At 35.0% G+C, this 16,562-nt stretch overlaps 1 protein-coding gene across 6 annotated transcripts; it reads right to left on the reverse strand.

Moving 5' to 3' along the window:
- Positions 1–1,714: 1,714 nt before the first annotated feature.
- LOC114264419 (uncharacterized) lies at positions 1,715–15,178 on the reverse strand. Of its 6 annotated transcripts, none has more exons than XM_082898952.1 (4): positions 9,684–15,178; positions 9,431–9,522; positions 8,873–8,955; positions 1,715–2,377 (listed from the first exon to the last, which is right to left on the reverse strand). In XM_082898952.1, exons 1-4 carry the CDS (start codon positions 9,786–9,788, stop codon positions 2,292–2,294), a joined length of 366 nt encoding a protein of 121 aa, XP_082755078.1. In that variant the 5' UTR covers positions 9,789–15,178; the 3' UTR covers positions 1,715–2,291. The 6 variants fall into 6 exon arrangements, with proteins under 6 accessions (XP_082755078.1, XP_082755079.1, XP_082755074.1 ...); XM_082898953.1 differs by having other exon boundaries at positions 1,715–2,357; positions 9,684–15,161; XM_082898948.1 differs by having other exon boundaries at positions 1,866–2,377; positions 9,610–15,149.
- Between the last annotated feature and the right edge of the window lie 1,384 nt (positions 15,179–16,562).

A 16,562-nucleotide genomic window follows, 5' to 3' on the forward strand; every position in this document is an offset into this window, starting at 1 on the left:
CTTGAGCGGAGAGACCAAAACCTGGGCAAAAATTTCAAAGCATTAAAACACAACCAACTAATTCCCAACTTGCCCAACACAACCCAAAACTCTAAAACAAAGAGTAAGGGATAGAAATGAGAATAAGACAACAACGAATCTACGGAACCGAGTCCGGATTACAGTTGAACAACAACAGGGAATACTGGGATCGCTATACAATGTTCTCAAAATATGATATGATCTCATTATGTCATAACGACACTGACCCAATGAGTTACTCGGTGAGTCATAACTCGTAGTGTGATTCAATATGTTTAAGTTATAATTTTAAGCACATTACATTGTAACCTTAGGCACATCATGCCACAATTGAAATCAATGTGCATCATGTGCACCTTTTAGGTGCCTGGCAAATATTGATCCATAATTACATGTTTATACACTAGTTTTTAAGTTGTAAAAGTCAAAGATCTATGGAAAATCTAGGATTTGCACCAATTGCTCATATGAACAAATAAAATCAAACCAAACAAAACTTTGGGATAAATTTGACCAATTGTATAAATCCTTTTTAAGCATTCAATTTTCACTTTATACAATTATATTATCCTTCCTTACTATTACATCTACTACTGCGAAACATCTGGGGGCAAGTTTTAATTATGTGTGATGCAAGTGACAAGAGTGACAACCGCACACAACTTTACCCTGTACATCTTAGCATAAGTAACACTTACTGAACATGTTCCCCAACAATAAGGGGTAGAGGTGTGAGGTCGCCATGGGGAAAGGCTAAGAGGTTCAAGTAGCTGCAACGGTTAGGGTTTATAGGAAAGGATAGTTGTGATGGTGAGGGCTTGGGTGAAAAGGGAAGGAGTTAAGACTAACAGAAGCAACAATGGGGCAATGAGGTGTGACAGTGGTAGGGATGATGGGAAATGATAGAGAGGACTAGGGTAGCAAGGATGGGTAGGAGAAGGCTTGGGGGTAACAAAGGAGGGCATGGCAGCGGTGGCTAGCAGGAAGTGCCAACCAAAGTTGAAATGGGAGAGCATAGAGAGGAAAGAACAGAAATAAAGGATAGGTTGGTCAATTCAAGGGATACATTCCATCATTTTATTTTGTTTTCTTTCTTCCCACCCCTATTGCAACGGAGATAAATTCCCCACTAAAATGTACTTTGTTTTCCCAAGTCTCACTAAAATATAAAGGTAAATTACCAACGGGTCCTAGTAATTAAACGTAATTCTCATTAAGTCCTATCAATTTGTCGTTGAAAGTTGATCCTATCAACATTGTCGCTAAAAACTCATGATTAGTGACTTTTTTGTGACAATTCTTTAAATCTATTGCTAAAAACTGACAGTTAATGACATTTTATGTGACGATTTTCTAAATCTATCATTAAAAATTGATAATTAGCGACTTTTTGTGATAAATTTTTCAAATTGTTACTAAAAACTAACAATTAGTGACGCTTTTTTTTTTATATAAAAATGCCGTTAATTATCACATGACCTATATTGGGCAATAAATCTGCCTATTAAGACATGCACATAAATCTCCCAAAATGTAATTATTCCTTAAAATTATTCACAGAGAATGGAAACCATGCTTAAAATTTTCCAAAACTAGCTTCATAGATAAGATACCTTTCTAGGCCTGCTAGCTATGGCATTATAGATTTGTGATAGAAACAAACATAACATATGCACCAACTTGAACCAAAACAGATAAACAAATGCCAAGGGAGGTTGAAACTGCACAAGTGTGTTGCCCTCTTTATGGGTGACTACATAAGTGGGTTAAAGCGGAATGAGAGAGTTAAAACACTTGACAATGCTCTTTTTATGCAACCATCAAAAGTTTTTGGTAGGAAGAGGCATAGAAAGAGCAGGCACTATAACATGATTAGAAGATTTCAAAAGATTTGCCACAATTGCTTAATGACATAATATGATGTATTAAAAGTAAACCTAAAACAAAGAAGAAAAATTAAATGAGCACCATTCCTAGCCTAAACCTCATTGTACTGCTACAAGTAACTAATTTCCTACTAAGGTTGCTGCTACCATTTGCACAAACTAAATCGATCACCACTTTCTACAAGATTCTCATCTGTGGAATCTGAGCCACTTCCAATTGTGTTATCTGAACTATCATCTGGAAGGAGTTGTATCCTGTCAGCATGCTTAATAATCCAATCAGTGAACTTTGGAAAGGATGCCAACTCAGCCACAGCATGTCGGGTTGATTCCTGGGTGAAATTTTCCCACTATTTTTTTGAAAACTTCTTTCTGTTAGGTGTCCTATGGAATGTTGAAAAGTAATCTTGTTGATTTTTCATCACCCTCCCAGTTGTCAGAGATATCATACTGCAACAGCCAAAAACAAACTAATGAAGCATGAATTAAAGGTCAATACCAATGCTATATATAGTATAATTTACATGAGTACCATTGTACTTTATAGACATTTTTGGAAAGAGTGCATGAAACATCCTCAACAAGATCAATCCTCCCAACCAAAAACCTACTTTGTTCATTTCATTTTTACTATGATTACAATATCATGGTCAAAACCAAACCATGAAGAATGAACACTTGATCATAGGAGCTCTGAAACTGACACCATATCAGGCAACATAAGCCAATAAATGTCAAGAACATGAAATATTTCAAAAGAAACTGAACATTTACCTTGCCAAGTCAAGCATGAACCCCACTTCTAATATACAAAAAAGAATACTGTCGTAAAGATAAAGATATAAAGAAAGTATGAACAGTTTTAAAGCAACACTTACTGTTCATTAATCTTTGATTCCCAATTTGTGCAACTACTAACGCACAAATTTGGATAAATATATTAAAAACGTAGGCTTTTCCCCCCATCAAAATATTTCTTGTTAGATATTGTCATGTCCTAGTGTGTCTACATCCAATTTTGCTAAAAATTTCACATCATACATCTTATTTAATGCTCCATACTCCATAAAAACCATCATACAGACTTCATTAGGATAGAGAAACATAATTTTGTGGTTATTCATGCAACATACATTGAAAGGGACTGTGGAATTGCATACCTACATTTAACCATCATGTTGCAGTCCAGACAGGTGATGATGTATCCTCAACTTAATTCTTTAAATCACTTATAATCTCAATTGAAAGTCAAGATAGAACAAAGTATAAACATTTCAAGATTAAAGCTCATAATCTTAAAAACAACACAACAATTACTTAATTAGAGCTAGCACTAATTGAAACTGCTAACCTAACAAACACATCAGCAATAAATGGCATCAGGTTGAACAAAGTTTATAAGCAAGTCAACACCAGGCTACCCACTTTGAACCTAAATGAAATTGGGAACGGTGTGGGCTCACCACCAAACCACTTCATTATCACCACTACTTATACCTCATCATTTTAGGCATAGATAACCTTATGACCCCTATACAATTTACTCAAATACATCTTTCTAAGGTAAGGAACGCCAAAAATTATCACAAGCAAATCTGACTACAGAATCTCAAACAAAGTTTCATAAGCAAGTCAACACCACGTTACTGGCTTTGAACCTAAATGACGTTGGGACGGGTTGGCCTCACCACCAGACCATTTCAATATCAGTATCACTAATATCTTATCATTTTAGGCTCTCTGTTACCATACCAATTTAACCAGACTCTCAGAAACCCAACTAAACACTCTTTCACCACTCTCTCACTCAACCAGACACTACTGCCACCACCATACATTCTGTAATAAACAATAAACACAGCTTTCTCTCATCCTAAGAACCTCCACAACTTCTTACTTTCTTTGTACACATATTTCTAGTGACAGCAATAACCACATACAAGAGGAAAGAAAGAAAATAAAGAGGGATAAAGGGAGACTAGGAAATCTCTTGAGAGAGGAAACTTGTTTCCCTGTAAACTCATTTTAGGAACAGACACAGAACTCTCATGAAATTTTAAGGAAAACCTCTAAAAAACATCTCCAAAACAATCCAAGAATTCAAATACAATTTACATATGAAAGGAAAAACTCCAACTCAATTTGAATAACCTTGCGAGAAACTCTTTCAAACAAATGTTTTAAAAACTCCCTAGAAATGCACTTCTCATAATTTTTACATCTTCGTATACTCTCAAATACTATTTTTCAACAATAATATATGATTTCTCTAATAAAGTATCCACAGATATTGGGTAGTAGTAGTAGTATTTTAATTGATCATGAAAATATAAAAATAATTTACATTGCTATTTTTAAGTTTCTTAATAAATTTTTCTTACAAATATCCTATTCAAACTTTACTCTTTTTTTTATTCAACCTACGCAATCTTTACATCACCTAATGTTTCACATTTTCCATAATATTTTTGGATGAAGTTTCAGTTTCCGTTTCCTGCTTCCAAACCAATCCAATCTAAGCATTGTTTCCCAGCCTACGTCAATCATTTTTTGCCATTTTGCTCTATGGATGGCTACAAGTTTAAATAAATTAAATACGTTCATATCTTTTTTTACGACTATATCCCATGTTAGTTTAAGTCCTCCCCTTCCCCCAACATTTTATTTATCGAAATCATATCACTCTTCCTTGCCATTGTATCTACATTTCTTCATTGTAAATGACCAAACCATCTTAACATATTCTCTCTCAACTTATCTTTTAATCCGTATTACCCCTATCAAGCATGGGTACTTCGAAAAACATGCCGTACCCGTACTGGGTACTTACCAGCGTATGGTACCTCGTATGGTACTTCTGCATACATACCGGGTACACGAAACACATACCCAAATTTTTTTTTCTTAATTTTTGGTGTACCCAGACGTACCTAGTATATACCCAAGTCGTACCGTACCTCAGTTGAAACAATATTTTCTTCTATTACAGAGATAAAACTCCTTTCATTAGATTTCTTTTTTATTTTAGTTTTATGTTTAACATGATTTTAAAATTAAACTATGGTTTGTAAGTTAATTAATACATTGACATTTAATTTTGATTTATACCTTTACTTTTGGAATTAAATGTTAATTATAGATTGGATCTTAACAAATTAAACCATTTAATTAAATTTTGCATTACTCTAAATTAAAAATAAATATTTTTTTACAAGCGCACCAAACTGTACCCGTACCCGTACCCTACTTTTTGGATTTTACCGTATTGACGTACCCGTATCGTACAAGTACCAGTACCAGTACTTATACCCGTACCCGTGCTTACCATTTCAAGAATATATTTATTTCTAATTCTATCTTTCTTAGTCTTACCACACATCTATCTTAAGCATCTTCAACTCAACTACACTCATTTTATTGGCATGTATTTTAGTTGCCCAATATTTTGTCCCATAAAGCATCATTAGCCTTATAGTTCTATAAAATTCTTCTTTCAATTTTGTTAGAATTCGTCAATCACATAATATGTCAAATGCACTCCCACACTTGAGCCAACCTACTTTAATTCTATGAATCACGTCATTTTCAACCTCACTATCCCTATTAATAATCAAACCTAGGTAACGAAAAGTTCACTTTGTTATTTCTGATTTTCAATCTTCACTGCTCTATCATTTCTATTTCTATTGTTGCTAAGTCACACTCTGTATATTTAGTTTTATTTTTACTAATTTTAAACCCTTTTAACTTGAGTGCTTCTCTTCATATTTGTAGTTCAGTGTTAATTTCTTCCTTCATCTAGAACAATATCATCTGCGAACTATCATCCTAAATGTGTTTAGTTAATTCATCCATGACCATGGCAAATAGGTAAGGACTCAAAGTTGGCCCATGATGCAATACAATAGTGATTGAGAATTTACTAGTTTCTCCTACAAGTGATCTAATTGTGGTTGATAACTCATTATAAATGTGTTTTATTGCATGCATATACCTTTTGGTCACACCCTTTTCACTAACACTCACCATACTATATCCTATGAAGCATGGACACTTCAAAAAGGGAGACGTATCCACATTGTATACGTATTGGATAACGATACTCTTTGGATACTCGTGGATACATATCGGATACTTATTAAAAGTATTGGATACTTAATTATTTTTTCATTAATTTTGGAGCATCGGATACTTAAATTTGAAGTATCGGATGCTCCAAGTCACATATTACTCCGAATACTTTATTTAGTTATTTGAGAAGAACATAGTGAGACTTAAAGTAATAAAATTTGTCAAATTGATGTATCCTAATTGTTTCATGCATATCCTCCATAACTAAATAGATAGTAAAGATTAACAAGAGAATATAACAATAATAAAATTAATAAATTAACAAATAAATAAGCGAGTAAACTTGAATACAATATTTTTACTAGTGCCAAAGGAGAAAGCACAGAAACAAGTTGTCAATTGCTGTATTATTGTAATATAAACATATTAAACTTGACATTAAAATGAAATATTTACAAGACCTATTGAAAATTTAAAAAGTAAACAAGCTATTGTCTAAAATTAATACCTAATTTTTAAAGATTAATGTTTTGCATTATAAAATTACAATGTGATCTCTCAACACTCTTGAGCTTATGTATAACTCCTACTACTAAGTTTTTTTAAAATATATTTTTTACAAATGTATTCTAACCGTACCCGTATCCTACTTTTTACGTTTTGTCATATCGCCATATCTGTATCTCGTATCCATATTCGTGCTTCCTAGATTATATCTCTAGGCACCCTATCGCAAGTTTTTTTTTTTTTTAAGTCTATAAAAACCATATTTAGATCCTTCATCTTCTCTTTGTACTTCTCTATTAATCTTCTTAGTAAAAATAGTGTTTCCATATTTGATCTACCAAACATAAATCCAAACAGATTCTCTAACACTATTGTAATAACTCTCGAGCGATGCTCAATCATTCTCACCAGCAATTTTACTGTATTGACTTATCAACTTAATGTCTCTATAATTGTTGCAATTTTGGATATCACATTTATTTCTATATATAGGTATTAAAATACTCTCTCTACTCGTCAGCTATTTTCCTAGTAATTAGAATCTTATAAAAGAATTTTGTTAACCAGACAACTACTTACCTAAGCATTTCCAAGCCTCAATAGGGATACAATCTAGTCCTAATGCCTCACCTTATTTATTTATTTATTTATTTTTATGTTTTGATAAATCTAATGCCTTGCCTTATTTCTTCTTTTTTTAATGCAAATTCCACCTCAAACTTTCTTAGTTCGATGATAAAACTTATATTCTCTAGTTCCATCAAGGCTATCATATTCCTCTCCTTACAAGTTTTAAAATGATTTTCACTTAACAATTTCTCAAAATATCATTCACTTTTCTGAATCTCCTCATCCTACCTCCTTATTGGTCAACTTATGTCTTAAAATTATTCCATTTTTATCCTCTCTTACTATGGCTTATATCTCACTATTCAACCACCAAGTTTATTTAGATATAGGGGCTTTTCCCTTTGACTCTCCATGGCACTACTTTCGATATTCTTTCAATGCATTATGCTATTGTATTCCACATGTTATTAGTAACACCTTTCAAACCCCGCGTTACTTCTTTAAACACTTTATCCTCAATTTCTAGTTCCTGAGTTTTTAATATATTTCGCACTTTGATTTTGCTCTTTATTATTGTATATAATACTATATATTGAATATTGCTAGCCTACTTTGTGCCATTAACCTCCTTTGGAAATAACCTTGAAACCTTTACATATTCAGCAGTCTATTTTTCTTACAAGAAAATGATCTATCCAACTCTTATTTGACCCATTTTTAAAACTTATGTGTTTAACCCTCCTTTTTTAAAAAGTTGTTGGTTACTACATGATCAAATGCTACTGCGAAATCTAAGATGTTCTCTCCGCCCTCATTTCGATCACCAAAACCATATCCACCATGTATCCTCTCATGCACTTGCTTATATTTTCGGACATGACCATTGAAATCTCCACCTATAATTATTCTCTCCTCTACAAATATTTATTGTATTAACTCATCCAGTTGATCCCAAAATTTCCTTTTAATATGTTTCTCGAATCCTATTTGGGGTGCATAGGTGCTAATTATACTCTCCAGTTACAATTTTAATTAATATTATTATGTAGCGTATTCTCATGACTATTACTACCTTATTTTTCAAATGCTTAGCCACACCATTTCTACATCTTTTTTTTCTTTTTTTTTAAAAAAAAATAAATTTTATTGAAGAAGAGCATCAAGAAGATGCTAAAGATTCAAAAAAGTCCCCATAAAAAGGAGCACTAGCCAATTACATCATCAAGGAAATCAAAAAAGGTAAACAAATCAGAATCCACACACCCTGACACCCAAGCACACAAGACTCGCAAAAATCTATCTACTAACCAATATTTCCAGCATACAAAATGCTATACCGAGTTTTTTCTATTTCGTTTACTTTCTCAGCTACTCTCTTAGTTTCTTGTAAGCATGTTATACTTTCCTTCTAATCATTGAATCTACTAATTCCATAGTTTTATCTGTCAGTGTTCCCTTTTCCAAGTTGCTGATGTAAACCAACAATCCTGGGCTAATTTCTTTACAGGTGCTTGTCCAAGAAAACATAAGGACCATTTCCTATTTTTCATTGCACTAAGGCACCGATGTAGTGATCCTTGCCGATTTTTCAAAACATGTTGCTTACAGAAAACATCCTAGCCCATGCATGTTCATGTTCATAAGAGATCTAATAGGGAGTTTTACGTGGTAACTATGGAAGTGATCCATGATGTCAAAGGAAAATAAGAGGGAAATAAAAATGCTCTGCAGAAGCTAAAATCTTTTTAGAAAAAATGTTTCAACAGATAAAACAAATATTAGGCAGAGAAAATGCAGAGTTTAACAAAAGTGTGTACCTTTAACAGGAGAGTCAGACCAACCAGAAGGTCTCCTCGGGCTGTTCCACAGTGTTCCCCGTGAAGCCACCATCCCTGACCTGCTGAGAAATTCAGCATGATTTTGTCTTACATTTGTTTGTCCTCTACCCCGCCAAGGATTCCCATTTGCAGAATAAATTGAATTCCCAAAAGTAATGGTAGAACTACATACAAATAATTAGTTAAGATCTTGTTAAACCAAGCAAACGAAAGATTTTTTAAATCTGTTCTATCAACTGAGCAGATCTCTCTTCAATCAATATTCAAGACGATTCATTTATTAAGTCAAGCTATTCACCCAAAATTTTTATATTCACCCAAAAAAAAAAAAAAAATCAAGCATACCACCCATTTTGACTAATCCAAAATGGATTTCAACATCCCAAAAAGCTAATAAGATCTATTTGTTTTGGATTTAATAAGTTGAATAAATGGAGTTAAACATCAATTATATGAACATTTATTTGGTATAACAATTACCAGTCCGCCAGTATGATGCAAGGGGAGAGTAGGGAAAAAATGGTGCAAGTAACTTACTCTGGACCATTCCACTTAAAGGAAGTGATAAGAAAGCAGATTGACAAACAAGAAGCCAATGCCCCCATTGCCAAAGGAGTATCAAGAGTACTCTGACAGAAATATAAGAATAAAAATTCAGAAATAATACAATTTTGAGAGTAGGAAGATATTGCAGGAATGCAAAGCAAATTGCACACTGATGTCCATTTGGTCCAGAGATATGCAAGTGGAGCATATTCACACTATTTATTAACATGAACGCAATAGCCACCAGGAAGATAAATGTTGCTGTGATGACGCGCATGGCCCATTTCACAAATTGAGCTACACCAACATCCACACTTCCGTCTTCTGTAATAACAAATTTCCACACCATCCAATACCCTAGGGCAGCTCCTGCAATGACAATCCCAAGTAGTACAAAAATAGAAACCTATAACCAAACAAGGTAAATAGTTCAAACAAATAAAGGAGAACATAGTTGAAAACTGAATCTGTAATAAAAAAACGGTAATTATATGGTCTTGCAGTTATGAAGCCATTTGGTCTTGACTATGAATCATGTAATTACTTGTGAGGCTTTGTGGTGGTCAAACTTGGCGTGATTGGTTATGAACTTGGTTATGAGGCTTTGTGGATATAAACAGAAGAGCCTAGGTTACGAGGCTTTGTGGTGTTTTTGGTTATGAACCAAATTGGTTATGAATCCTTGTGACTGAAATTTTGAGCGCATACCATATGCACCATTTTTCCTTTTCAAAAAACAATAAAAATGAGATTCAAGTCATAGTAGAAGAAAATAAATAAATGCTTTAAAAAGTGGCCAAAAAAATGACAATTATTAATAGATGTAAGTGGGCTAACTCGGAGATAACAAGGACAGTTAAAGGTGCTAGATGATGCTCTTTATACAAGATTAGACATAATCAATTTCTAAATTATTGATTTTTATTAGATAAAAGAAATGCACTAAATTGAGGGAAGCGACGAAGGTTTCAGCAAAGAGAGTCACTCTTTAGCTACGTTACATGGACTCAGGTACGAGTGTCGGGTGTAGCTATGTATCAAGGGGTTGGACTCGGCAAACCTCTAAATGAGGAATACGCGGATATGTCTAAAAAGTACCCAAAAATTAGACACAGGTACGCTGCTACGGCCAAGCATGGATGTGCTAAAAAATATTATGTATTTTTCTGATAAAGTTACAATAATTTGTGGCTCAGAATGATTACATATTTTTATGATGATGCTACACATTTGTAGTTAAAAAATATATAAAACATTATTTTTAAAAAATGAATAATTGATTTTCCATGGATATAAGTTAAATCCCAACTTAATTAGTATTAGGCCCAAACATGAGAAGCTCATGCCCAATAACCTCCTAATTTTTATTACAAGGCCCATTTTATTAACAGACCAAAGTGTATCCTAAATAAGCCCAAATGCACCAAACCCTTTAATATAACCCTAGCAACCATCAACAAAGATGAATACAAAAGACAGAGATGATGAACGATGACGACGATGAGGTCACAAGTCATGTTTCTCTCCTCCTCCTTTGTTGCTGCTGTGAAAATTAGAAAAGAAAACCAACCGTATCCGTTTGTATTTAGCTGTATTCCCCACCCGTATACGTGTCGTGTCATGTCGTGTTGACATGGGTACCTCTCAAAATACAAAGAGTCCGTGTAACATAGCTCTCTAGTTGGGATGGTCTAAGATTGCCCTTGAAGAGGAAGATGATAAAGATGGAGATGGTGACTTCCTGATGCTCAGAGAGAGAAGGCGAAACTTCAATCACTAGGTCAGACTAAAGCATGAGAAGTTAGATTGGTTGTGTGAAGTCCTTAACCAACTGATGGGTAGCAAAGGTGAGAAGGATTTTATAGAACGATTTTGTGAGAAGGTAGCCGTATGGATGTTAGTTCCTTCATACTGAAGGGGGAGGTTCCTCTACATTTTGGTTGGTAAAGGTAGGAAATGGTGGTCTTTTTGCCAAAGAATAAAGGACGTCCTCTTTGAGTAACGTAGCTAAGAAGTCGTTGAAACTCAAGGTGAAGAAGGTGATAAAACGAGAGGAGGAATTTTGTATATTGAATATTTTAAGTAATCAATCAAAAGTTGAGTACAAATATATAAACTAAATAGAATAAAACCCTAATAACCTAAAAGACTAAACTACCCTTCATGAATAATATAAAATACAATAATTCACACCCCTCCTCCCTCTCAAACTGAGGATGCGAGCACAAAAAGCATCGAAAGTTTGTCAAGAAGAAAACGAAAACGAACAGCAATGTGAGTCTTCGTAAAAAAATCGGCCAACTAAAGAGAGGGAACAAAAGGCAGAGTAATAGTGTCAACCTGAAGATGTTGTCTGACAAAGTGACAATCTATTTCAATATGCTTTGTCCGCTCATGGAAAACTGAATTATGGGCAATCTAGACAGCACTCTGATTATCACAATACAACGGAGTCGAATCAGAAAAAGAGACCCATATCAAAAAGAAGCCACCGAAGCCAAACGATCTCGGAAATAGCATGAGTCATGGCACAATACTCAGCCTCAGCAGTGGAACGAGCAACAACAGATTGTTTCTTACTCTTCCAAGATATGAGAGAATCTCCGAGGAAAACACAAAGACCAAAAGTGGATTTGCGATCAGAGATGTCACCTGCCCAATCAGCATCAACATAAGCACGGAGAGTCAAGTCCGAAGAGGCAGAGAACAGCAGACATTGCAACAGAGTGCCACGTAGGTAGCGTAGAGTACGGAGTAAGGTAGCCTAGTGTATAGAATGAGGAGCAAAAACAAACTGACTGAGAATATGCACAGCATAGGAGATATCCGAACGAGCAACGATGAGATAACCAAGGTAGCCAACCAACTTGCGATACAAAGTGGGGTCCTCAAGAGAAACGCAATCAGAAGCAAAAACCTAAGCCTGCAACTCAATAGGAGTGTCGACAATTTTGTCATCAGTGAGATTGGCACGAGAAAGAATATCACGGGCATATTTAGTCTGAGAGAGAAGATACCCAGTAGGACAAGTAGCAACCTCAATACCAAGAAAATACCGAAGAGACACCAAATCCTTCATCTCAAACTCCTTGAACAACTGATGCTTAACATCCTCAATAGTACTACAATCAGAGACAGTGATGATCATATCATCCACATATAAGAGAAGGAGAACAAGGCCAACAGAAGTGCGCCAAACAAAGAGAGTACAATCATGATGACTAGGGCGAAAGCCAAGCTGAAGTGCAACAGAGTGAAATCACTCGGACAAAGCACAAGGAGATTGCTTGAGACCATATAGAGCACGGTAAAGACGACAAACAATACTAGGAGGGTGAGAGAGACCTGGTAGAGGGTGTATATACACTTCTTCAGCAAGATGCCCATTCAGAAAAGCATTTTTGACAGCATTTTTGACATCTAGTTAAAACAAAGGCCAATGATGGGCAACAACAACAGAGATAAGAGTGCGAACAGTAATCATCTTGGCAACGGGGGCAAAAGTCTCATTGTAATCAATCCCATATCCTGAGAAAAGCCTTGGGCAACCAAACGAGCTTTGTACCATTCCAAAGAACCATCATAAAGGGTTTTGACCTTATAGACCCATTTACATCCTAAAACATTCTTGCCAGTAGGTAATGGAACCAAATCCCAAGTCTGAGTGTTAGCCAAAGCAGTTAACTCATCATACATGGCAGCAATCTAATTTGGATCATGACAGGCTTCTTTGTAGGATCTGGACTCAAAATAAGTATGAAGACAAGAAAGAAAAGACTGATAGGAAAGGAAAAAACATGTACTACCAAAACCAAGCCAGTTCGGAGAATAACGGTCTCGCTTTGGAAAGTGATGTGCAGGAGGAGCGAGATCTAAAGAACAGGCGAGCTCGGAAGTGTTTTGCAGCTCTGATAAACAAGAAAAGGAGCAGGGGAAGCGGGAGCTAGAGAGGGAATAGGAAAAGCAGGGAAAGAAGTAGCTGGCGAGATATCAGGAGAGCTAGTAAAAGGCAAGGTAGAGACTTAAAGATCATAAACAAACTCAACAGGATAAACATCAGGAGGAAATGGGTCAATACAATATGAACCAATTCATCCTTGGTAATAAGGATGGGTGGAAGGTATACTGTAGTAGAGTAGTTTTTCTAAAAAAGTGACATGCCTAGACACATAGCTTTCTGGTGGCAGGATCATAGCACCGATAACCTTTCTAAATAATACCATACCCTAAAAAGACACATAGGACACAACAAGATCTAAGCTTAGAGCACTCCCGTTTAGGAAGGAGCATAAAGCATGCAGAACCGAAAACACGAAGAAGAGAACAATTGGGAGTAACACCAAAAAGACGCTCATACGGAGATGAGCCTGAGAGAACAGGAGTAGGCATCCGATTGAGAAGATATACAGCAGTGAGCACAGCTTCTCCCCAAACGACTGAAGGGACAAAAGACGAGAACAGCAAAGAGCGAGCTGTATCAAGGAGATAGCGATGGCGATGTTTGCGCTCAGCTCGACCATTTTAGGCAGGAGTGTCAGAACACGAAGACTGATGAATAGTGCCATGAGTAGCTACAAACTTGTCAAACTCAGACAAGTAATACTCCCCAAGTTAGAACGAAAAACTTTAATGATGGTGGAAAACTGAGTGCGCATCATGGAGTGAAAATTAAAATATATTTTGTAAAAATCAGATTTTCGGGTCATCAAATAAACCCAGGTAAACCGACTGTAATCATCCACAAAAGACACATAATATTGCGAACCACCCTGGGTAATTATAGAGGAAGGACCCCAAAAATCAGTATGAACCAATTGAAAAGTAGAAGATGAAATATAACTACTTTTATTTAAAAAAAGAGCAGACATTTTAGCCAGTTTACAACCACGACACTCAGAAATATCATCAACAGAAAAATTGCCTAAATGTCCAGACCGAACTAACATCCTCAAACGGTCACTCGATAGATGATCTAACCTAGAATACCAAATATAAAAAAAAGAAGACTTGTTGCTTAAAACAAAAGAAGACAATGCAGTAGAAGACACTTCTGGAGGAACATGCAAGCTGTCCAAGATATATAGTTCTCCAACTCTACGCCCAATCCCAATCTACCTCTTGGATACCCGATCCTGCACAACACAACGAGGAGAAGAGAGAACAACATCAAAATCGGAATCATATAATTGACTAATAGAAATAAGCCTGAGTGAGAGGTGAGGCACATAAAATACATGAGAAAGAGACGAATGGAAAGAGGAAATAGAGTGTACGGGCATAGAAAAACTATTAGCGGTAGCAATAGTGATAGGAGAAGGAGAGACAATTACTGAGGAGAGATGCAAAAGGGGTCATATGATGTGAACAACTAGAATAAAAAATCCACGAAGTGTGGATATTACCTGAAGAGGATGAACCAGACAAACCCGAGTGGTAGTCATAGCAGAGGCCTAGGACGAAAGATTTGGATTGGCCACCATGAAAGACTTGAACTGCTCAAACATAGGCTGCATATTGGAAGACGGACCATCCTCAGAAACTGGTGCAGAAAAGGCGGCAAATGAGCGAGATCCCGAAGATGTCGACTTAGAGGACGGTGGACCAGACGAACGACCTTTTGGCTGCAAAAGTTTAGGACAAGTATGTTTCTAATGGCCTCTCTGATGACAAAAGCTGCACTCATCCATGGAAACCCGAGGCCTAGGCTTAACAGTAACCTAAAATAAATGAGATGACGGGGCAGGCAAGAGCAGAGGAGTGGCAAAAACTGAAATTTTTCGATCACAATCATTTAAAACCACTTTCTGGTCGTCCAAATAGAAGTTTCATCACCCATAAATTGGCAATCCCTCTAGCCATTTTATGTATTGAAAAAAATGTCACTATTCATTTGTTTCCTTTCTCATCCTCTATTTCATACTCTACATACTTTATAGTTTCATTTTCCAACGAGTAAGTATATACATAATTGTGGTTCGTCGACTATCTTCTCATCATGTTATGATTTGACTGCGAACCATTTCATATTAAGAGATAGATGGCTAGTATTCTGAAGCATCATGAGAAGGACAATTTTGCCTTAAAGACAGAGCGTGAAATGCTCAACTTGGTTAGTCATTTGTCTCCTTTTCTGGAAGTGTTTTGTAAGCCTGCTATTTTTTTCCCAAATTCATTTGTTGTTGTAATTTGTTTAATTTGCAATTAGTTTATATAGTTAACAATAAATTTTTATCAATTTGGTTTGTGCATTATGAGCTTGATTCTATTTTATATTTCACACACAATTTACACGAGTATACTGAGATTTTCAATAATATATTCATATCATATCATATCATATCATATGAACACTTTATAAAGATGCATGGTTAAAGCTAATGACAAATATGAAAACTCATTTTTTCCGTCATACTTTTACTTAAAAAATAAGCAATATGTGTCATTTAAATAGAAATATATTTAATAAATGACCTTTTTAATTTTTAAAATACGAGACATATGTCATTTCGATATTCAAAATTATACATTCACTATTGACTTTAATGATTTGGTTAGAGAATCAAATTGAAACATTTTAAAACATATTTTATATATTTGTTGACAAATTAGAACAATTTAAATACTTGAAATCAATATAACACAAAACTCACACATTAAACATTAAACGTATAATTAACCTACTAACACAAAAAAATACAAAAACACGCCAATTATTTATTATATATATATATATATATTTATATTTGTCATTATTGAATTTTGTAGAGAAAATATCTCCAATATATATCCATACAAAGACATGTATTGCATTGAAACTCCGTACTTTGAAATAAAAAATTGTATTAAATGAAAAAAAAAAAAGAATCACTAACCCAAAAAAAAAAAAAGAAGAAGAAATTTTACCTATAAATATCATCTTGAGAAATAGTGATCCGTTTAGTCCTAAGAATTTTCTTAGGGAAAATTAGTCTAAAGCCCCTATCCTATTTTTAGTAATGAAAGAGATCCACAATATTATTTTGTGATGTCTAAGGTCCCTCAACCTAACTATAACAACCGTGACCCGTAATTAGCTTATAATGCATGATTAAGAATGTTAATTAAGGCTTAAGAACGAGATCCT

The sequence above is a fragment of the Camellia sinensis genome, chromosome 12, assembly GCF_055761805.1.
Source record: "Camellia sinensis isolate YWXY chromosome 12, ASM5576180v1, whole genome shotgun sequence".
NCBI classification, from domain to species: Eukaryota; Viridiplantae; Streptophyta; class Magnoliopsida; order Ericales; family Theaceae; genus Camellia; species Camellia sinensis.